We start from the raw sequence: 8,685 nt of genomic DNA, 5'->3' as shown, positions 1-8,685 counted from the left end.
GGCTGCAGGCTATCTCTATTTCAACCTGGATCCCTGTTGGTCACGTAGTAGTACTTCTGTTGCTTTGAGCGTTCTAGAATTCTGCAGGTGAACTAATGACGTCATATGTCAATCCGCGACGTGAAGCGGTCATCGCTTTTCTGAAAAATTGACACAAATGGCGATGATTTGTTTGATTTCGCACGCATTTTTACCTCCAAAACGATGCTGGATAATTAAGATCTATAATAAAACCTGAACGGTCCTGCGGACCTTGGTCGTACGGCGTACGGGCCCTCGCATGCTCGGGCCATTCCGACGTACGACTTCGGTAAAGATTATTATGGCATATCAATCACGGAATGTTCGTCCGTTTCTCTTTCTCTTTTGCAGAGAACGGTAGAGGGCGCATTTCCGGGAAATCCCCAATTTGTACCTGTGTACAGAATGGGAAGATCTTGATGATCGAGCGACGGTGTTTACTTTATGATTATTTTTGCGAAAAGGCAGCTATTTCGAAGCATTGACCTTGATATGAGAATTCTGTGCAACTTTAAAATCGCTGGTAACTCTTAGGTGAGTATCTCGTTATTACAATCAGAGCGGTCGTATGATTGTACCGGTATATATTGTAGGCTTAGAGCGGCCATGATTAAAGCGTACTTCCTTGTATATGAAGTTGTAAGGGATCGATTTTTGTTTGGCGACTGTACACAAGCTCTTTTTCCATGAAAGTTGGATATCTACTATACATATGTTTCACAAAAGCGTGCTAAGGTCCGTTTGTGCTTGAGTCTTAAAACGGTTGTCATAGTAGCATAGTTTTCACGTTACTTGTTAGGCGTAGTCATGTTTGAAATGGGGTCATTCAGGGTCATACCATACAGAAGCTGAATTAAAGTAGTTCGCACCGAGAAAATGACTGACAAACACAATCCAAATTAAGAATAAAAATCGGGGATCACCGTGCATATTTTACGACCAGAAAAACAAATTACTCTATATTTTGGTAATACTGTCTTTGCTCTAAACGTAAATGATATTATTTTCATCCAGCAATATTTGCTGTATGACATGGTATAAATATCATTCTTTGCTTCATGTCATTGAAAACACATCTTACTTAATGATAATGTAGAAAAATACAACTACCCACCATGGGGCAAACGAATGTATGTGTTTTATCATTAACAGTGAGCGATGTATGACCACCACTTATTTTTTTTTCCTTTTCATTTTATACAGGTAAATAAAAAATGACATCTTTATTCCTGGCTGAAAGATGGTCTCGTATTGGCGACACAGTGTCAGCTCTCAACTGTCAACTTGCAAGCCTTGCAGCACAAAACAGACAAAAGAAGATCTGCTGTGTTGTTTTGAAGGCAACTGAAGAAGAAAAGAAAGATGCTGCTGACTGTGGAGTTGAACTCATACTGCCATGCTTGAGCGATGACATCATAGATGCATGTGAAAATGATGAACCATGTTACAAATGGCTTCTATCACCTGACCAATATTTCTCAAACCTGATTGAGCTTCAGAATGTTGAATATATTGTTGAACATATAAAGTCGTCAACATCATTCCTTTGTGCATCTGCACTAAGGAAACGCTGTTTCAAAAACTCAGACATTGTTTTGATAAATCATGAAACTCCATCAGCTGATTTGAGAGACAGACACGTGAAAATTGCCGAAGCAGCAGGCGCTGTTTTCTCTGTCATACCTACTGTCTTCAAGGAATACACAAGACTTTACCAATCAACTAATATTCAAATGAAGCATGAACTTTACATTCCAAGATCAGAGAATTTCTTCTTTGATCTAAACGTAGATCAAATGTCCACAACAAGTGACCTTAAACAAATACTTACAGTGATAACAGACAAAAAAGTTGAGACCGCAAGGTTCAAAGTTCTTTCTGCTGCAGTTGGTAAAACAGCAGCTGGGTTTAAATTTATGTGTGCAAATATTCCAAAGTGGTTTGTTCGTATAACATCAGCAGCTGATCTCAGTGACACTGCAAACTTTCTAAACAACAATTTAAACAGTACTTACATAGAAGCCAACACTTATCCTCCTTACGGCTCTCAAGATGAAATATACAGGGACCTTCAACAAAGCAGTGTACTTGTAATACCACCTGATGAGCCATTTAGAATGGAGGCATTGTGGGCCATAGCTGCTGGACTTCCTGTGTTGGTTCCAAGGAGAACTGCCATGGCAGACTTTCTTAAGAAAATCTGTGGTGATCGGGCAGAGTACTTCCTTTATGAACCTACTGTCGATGATTTGTCAGACCAAATAAGTAAGATGCTGAACAGACCTGAGACCGTTGGTGTGACCAGGAAGTTGAAGAATGCATTCCAAGGTCACACTGAAATCAATGAAAGTCAGGGAAACTTCACAGCCTATTTTGCTAAATCACAACAACCTTATCCTCAACCTGTCTCAGGTATGATATGCAGTGATTGTGCAAACTTTCATAAATACTTGGCATTAAGGTATATATCTGTTGAATTTGTTTGTGCATGTATAACTATGTGATTTAGTCTGTTCTATTATTATAAACCAATAGGTTATGATAGCTTGCTGTATTCAAGTCAAATTAGCAACACCGAGTTAATTTAACAGTGAATTTAAGTGATTGCAGTTTGGTGGCTGTCACACATGGTCAGTGTAACCGCCTGACAACTTTGATTGCCATGATTTTACAGTGCCATATTAATGACAATAATGCCCGAGTGCTGGAAATTATGACAGTGGCAGAGAGATTGGATATGAATTTAAAACACTGCGATGGTGACATTTAAAAATTTCTCGGGGTGTTCCTGTACAGGGTATTCAAATGCTACAAAGTGTAACAATGATACAAGGCGCTTCAAAACATAATTCACTCACAGAAACATTCAAATAAAAATCAAAACGTGGTAACAATATCTGTACTCTATTTTTCTTCAGTTACTGCGGCTTCAACACCTCCCCACAGACATTCAACTGATGACGGCATAGGTTCTATTGAAGACACATCTTCTCAACAATCACTCTCACCTCAGCCAGGTAAGCATAACAGCCATAACACTAAGAACATGTCAATGTGAATGAATGTAAAAAACAAAACAAGTAAGATTAAGTAACATATTTTCCTCTAATATTTTCTTTGTTCGGTGCAGGAAAATTATAGTGACGTCAAGACTGTCACAAAATGTTAAATACGAATGGTAACGCAATTATCACGTCAAGCATATTCTGTTATTCGTGAAAAAATAGGATTTATACAACTATACTCATCACAAGCCCAGAATGTGTTATTAATCTGCAAAATACAAATAATTTCCTTGAACGAATCCTCATTTAAAGTTATGAAGTACTTTTGTAATGATATAAATATGACATTAAAAGTTGTCCATAACTTTAAACTGTAGATTGAAATTGAGGAACCCTGCCCTCACTTAACGGATCTCTCAGACTTGATTGTTCTACACTTACCTCCAGCAAAAATATACAAGATTTAAAAAATATTCTTGGTCTAGAAGCTCGATTGACTATGGATGGCTTCAAACTGACATTTAATGTTGCAAATGGCTTTAGCGAGCATTCAAAGATTGACAGTAAGTTGCAAATCCTACGGAGGTCAAAACTTAGATATTCACATGCAGTTACATTATATGTGTTGTTTTGAAAATTGCGTTGTTCCTGTAAATAGATACTTGACATTTCACTTCTAAAAACATCTTATCTTACCTGCTTTCACACAGCGAGTCCAGAGTCACCAGTTTTTCTACACGAAGCATCAACAAGTGAAGCCCAGAGTGCACCAGTAATAGCGAGGAAACGACCACTTATGCCAAGTAAGCTGTTCAGCCATAAAAACTGCTTTCATATATATTTGGGCTCAGTAGGATTTCAAATTTCAGATAGTGATTTTCTCAGTTAGAAATATTCCAGGGTTCTAAAAAAGGCAGCTTTTGACAACCTCTTTCAAAAGTGTAATTCATATACTTTGCCATTTGATGTAGTTTGACAAAAGTGATTGCAAAATGCCAAGCTAACAGCAACATGTTTTTTTTGTTTTTTTTGCGTCCACCAAAGACCTCCCATAGTCAATTGACATACAAGTAAACTGTCTAGCTTAAGAGATCTTCAAAATAATACTTTGTCCCATTTATATTTTTTAATGTCACAGTATAGGTTCATTAGTGCATGGTCCAAAATGTTTAATTCTGCCCTAGAAACAGTCTAGGTGTTAGTAGTAGAAAAAACAAATGCCATTCATGGTCTCTTAACATACAGTTTATTTTTTCACTTCAAGACTGTCAAATAGAGCGTGTGAACATGATCAGAAATTTTAGCAAGTCAAATCATTATATCGAAATTAGACTACATTTTTTCTTATGTCATCAGCATAGCGCTTGTAACAATGAAGTCGTTGTATTAAGGATTCTATCAACACTAACATTCAGTTGTTGAAAAGGAATACCTTGCTTAACTCTTGGACCATTAAGTTTATTGTACAGCTTTGTACCGTGTATCTCAACAAGGTCTTAAGATTGCACTGTGTTAATACATTTGGAAAATATGAGAAAATGATGGAAAAGTCAAGAGCTTGAAAGAGACTAGTATAGTAGATAACTTTCTCAAATATCTCTCTAATTCGTGTTTCCTAATATATAGTTCAGGTTATCTTGTTGAAATAATATTAGTTGTATTAAAATTTTGTTCCCATTTTACTGAAGGAAAGATATAACTCTAACAGTAATTTTTATTGAACAATCTTTTCATGTTGTCTTTGTCCATAGCTCTTCTCTGTGATGCAAATCTTGAATTTGAAGAGAAAAAGATGAAGATGGAGACTACTCACCTGATGGAAAGAGAAAGACAGCAATTTGAACTTCAAAAAGAGAGAGACCAACATTCCTTCAAGATTCAAAAGAGGGAAGCGTTATTGGCTGAAATTAAGGAACTTTATGAGCTTGAGAAAAAGAAAATCATGGCTAGAGATAGCGCAGATTTAGTGAAAGAGTTAGATGAAGCCTATGATAAGTTTAAGGCGAGGCTAGATGCAATTTCTGATGGTTCCTTACAGTTCATGTTAAGTTTCCTTTCAGAACAAGATATTGACCATTTTTGGCAGGAGTACATAGCAGCTGATGTTGAGCACGTCATTAGTGGTATTCTAATAACACCAGAGATGAGAGCCCTTGCAGAGAAAGCTGGGTGTACTGCCAGAATCAGACTGAAGATTGATAAGAAGGAATATGAGCTTGTCAAGGAAATACTTCATGGTAAGGACCACATAACTTAAGTAGTTTTTCAATTAATACTTTAAGTGTACAGTGAAAGTAAATAGCTGAAGAAAGTTTAACTTCAAGCAAGTTATAATAATACTGTTAAGAAATCATAACTATTTGTGCGTCTTTCTTATCCATCTCAATGGTCAATATAAGGGACAAGAAATTAAAATGTAACACTTTTCCCCTTTTAGTGTAATCTTAGGTTTTGTGAATTATCATCAATGATTTTGTATAGGTGTAGAGTCACAGATACGGCAATTAAGAATATAATCTGACCAGCCAATTTGACCAGTATGTGCTGAAGGAACATTAACAGCCCAAAGTCGTAACTCACCCAGTCTCTGTGTGTCCATATATCCATCTATAGACCAATTTGCTCATAACTTTAAAATTTAATAGAGCAAATCTGACTTTTTAAGGTAATCTAGCATTTGGATGATCATCTAAAGTGCCAAGCCTCTAGTTACAAGATGTTTGGCGAAAACATATATAACATGGCTTTCTTCTGTGGTTTATTGTGTTTTGTAATTTCATTACACTGATATGTTTAAATGTTGGTGAAATTAATATTTAAATTGCAAGGGTTTATTTTGCTCATGTAGGTGATAAGTGCAATACAATAGCTGTCTTGTCATCGCTGACCTTGATTCCGAGGTGTATTTTAATCATATAGCTTACACTAAAATCTTCTCAATTAGTAACATTTTGATTTTATTGTGATTTCGTCATCCAAAGCAAATGAAATTAATTAATAGAATCATATAGCCTATTTGCTATTTAAAACACTGTATTGATTTTATTGTAATTAAAAGTTACGCCTTCACAATGACTGTTGACAGAAATTGGTAAGTCTACTTTTCTTATTGACAGATATGTCGGCTGTGTACACTGCTCCACAGAACACTTGGATGAGGACTACAGCATATGGTGAATGGGAGAAATATGTCTCGAAACATGTTGGAGAAAACCAAGCAAAGTACTTGATAGCACAGTCAAGGTATCATCATATAGTCAGTCAATTGAGATTTGATGAGTTTTTCTTTCCTTCAGTTGTATCTTACTGGCGTGAGAATATGTACACTTTGCCATCGACTTTGACAGAGGCAACTGAATGGGCAATTATGCACCATGTTAATGTATACTGTGAGAAACATCAGCTTAAAATAGGTAATGTTCAGAAAATGGTGCGACGATAGGTTTTGTGAAATAGGAAAGTATGTATTCAGTAATATTTTACGAACAGGGACCGCCGACCTAAAATTTGCTGATCCTTATAATGAAGCATATCTTTTTGGCTTACTTGAGAAAACTCATGGCAATAAGTTCAAGTTAATAAATGAGATTTTGCCCTTTTACGCTGCTGCTATCCATCTCAGTAGGAGCCAGAATTATTTTTCAGAAGTAGGTGTCATTGAGATCCTTGTGAAATCCTTTCCAACTGTTTTGTACTTTGTATCAGGCATACTGAATGTGAAAGCAGATTTCTTCATCAGTGTTTTGACAAACTGTGTGATGAAGACGTATCCTGTGACATTTAAACACTTTGGTCTGCAAGGAGGCTGTCTTCTGGAAACTAAATATCCAACAAAGTTTCTAAGAACTGCCAATAGTTTGTTGATTCCCCAAGGTCTAAATTTGTCACAAACAGAACTAGAATCAATTTCTCTCTATGATATTGAAGCCGTGGAATTCATCTTTAGTAATACATCACTGATTAAGAATATCATGTTTGATTTTGATAAACAAATGCCACGTGATTCAACGGTTCTAAAAGTTCTCAACCAGCTAGTGGCAAATCCTACATCTTCTGTAAGCATCAAAGTGAGAAATTCTGTTGAATTGCATATGGTAGCCAGATACATAGCATTTCACAGGCTTTTAACTATACAGAAGTATAAAAGTAGCAAAGGGTTTGGTGAACCTGTTCTAAAGTATATCAAGATTGAAGCAACACAAGAAAAGTGTGGTCATATTGATAGTAAAACAACACAGGCGTTAGTCAAAGTTCTCTCATCACTGCCATTCTTGGAGTCTCTCAGTCTGAGTGGATTTTGTGAAAACTTTATTAAAGAGCTGATGGAAACGATGCTGGATAACCTTGCTATTTTAAAACTCAAAGTTTTAGAATTATCAAATAATCATTTAGGACCCATGTTTGCAAGTGTTATGATGAGATCAGTTAAATGTTTACCATTTCTTGAGAAACTTGATGTGAGAAATAACAAGTTAGGTAGCCTAGGTAGTGTTGAATTACTGAAACTGCATGGTGAAGTTGATGTACGTTTGGATAACAATGGAGTTGAAGATAGCCTTGAAAAATTACTAGAGTGTAAAGAGGTTGTTAAGAAGACCGGTGATCTTGTAGAAAGGTCAAAACAAGTAAAAAATTTAGATGATGTCAAACATGTACGAGATAGTTTTGACAATGTGTTGGGATTGGATATGTCTCAGGCATCAGCTGACAATGTACACGTGTTGTGCACGAATTTAGCTCTCTTTAAGAATGTGGTTAACTTGAATCTGAGGCAGTGTAATATATCTAGAGAGCTTGGAATGGTGCTTGCCGAGAGTTGTGGTCATTTGTTGTTGTTAAAGTATTTAGACATCAGCTCCAATCAGTTAGGTGATGATGTCATTGGGCACTTGGGTTTTAAACTACCCTTACTTAGAAATTTAAGGTATGCGAACCTACATGACACCAAGATCAGTGTCAAAGGCATCATGAGCTTGCTTGAAAGTGTACCAGAAGAGCAACAGAAACTTGTCAATGTGTCTCAGAATTTGACAACACTGAAATATATTCTACCACATATCAAAGACACAGTAAGGCATGACAGAAAGGAATTGGATCTTAATGCCAGTAAACTAACCCTTGACAAGTTAAAATTTGTGACCGATTTGAGGAATGTAAGAAATATTGTGATTGAAAGCAAAATTTGGAAAGATGATGAATTTGAATACTTTTGCAACGGTTTGAACAATCTGGTCTTCCTCCGTAATCTTACCTTGAGAAGCAACAATATAGGTGATGCACGTGTGAAAAGTTTAATAAGTGTAGGGGTAGAGGGTCTCAAAGAGCTGCAGCAGTTGGATCTCAGCCAAAACAACATCGAAGTAACTGGACTATGGTGCTTGGGAAAATTGGTCAACTTAAGGCAACTGACGCTTAGCAAAAACAATATCAGGGAAGAAGGCGCAAAGTGTCTAAGTAAGGTGATAAAGAACATGCCTTGCCTTGAACAACTTGATCTTAGTCATAATAAAATAGGAGCTGTAGGTATTAAGAGCTTTGAAGAATTGACTTGGCTAAGGCAGTTAAATCTCAGCCATAACAATATTGGGAGAGATGGTGCGCAGTGTCTAGGGAAAGTGTTAATGAAAATGAATTGTTTGGAAAAGCTTGACCTTAGTCA

The 8,685-nt window shown here is 36.5% G+C and overlaps 1 protein-coding gene across 1 annotated transcript; it reads left to right on the top strand.

Moving 5' to 3' along the window:
* Positions 1 to 1,228: 1,228 nt before the first annotated feature.
* LOC139124111 (uncharacterized) lies at positions 1,229 to 3,922 on the top strand. Its single transcript, XM_070690254.1, has 3 exons — positions 1,229 to 2,433; positions 2,940 to 3,038; positions 3,737 to 3,922. The coding sequence occupies exons 1-3, from the start codon at positions 1,236 to 1,238 to the stop codon at positions 3,913 to 3,915; spliced, it is 1,476 nt and encodes a 491-aa protein (XP_070546355.1). The 5' UTR covers positions 1,229 to 1,235; the 3' UTR covers positions 3,916 to 3,922.
* Positions 3,923 to 8,685: the final 4,763 nt, after the last annotated feature.

This window comes from Ptychodera flava (genome assembly GCF_041260155.1).
Source record: "Ptychodera flava strain L36383 chromosome 23 unlocalized genomic scaffold, AS_Pfla_20210202 Scaffold_23__1_contigs__length_28996876_pilon, whole genome shotgun sequence".
Lineage (NCBI taxonomy): Eukaryota > Metazoa > Hemichordata > Enteropneusta > Ptychoderidae > Ptychodera > Ptychodera flava.
Note: the sequence above shows the minus strand (reverse complement) of the source record. Positions and strands in the feature narration are given on the sequence as shown.

What these genes read in the sequence shown, in the direction of transcription:
- LOC139124111 (XM_070690254.1), top strand. Translation starts at nt 1,236, where the DNA reads ATGACATCTTTATTCCTGGCTGAAAGATGGTCTCGTATTGGCGACACA. An exon ending in TTATCCTCAACCTGTCTCAG is followed by an intron (nt 2,434 to 2,939) that starts GTATGATATGCA and finishes ATTTTTCTTCAG; the next exon opens with TTACTGCGGCTTCAACACCT. An exon ending in ATCACTCTCACCTCAGCCAG is followed by an intron (nt 3,039 to 3,736) that starts GTAAGCATAACA and finishes GCTTTCACACAG; the next exon opens with CGAGTCCAGAGTCACCAGTT.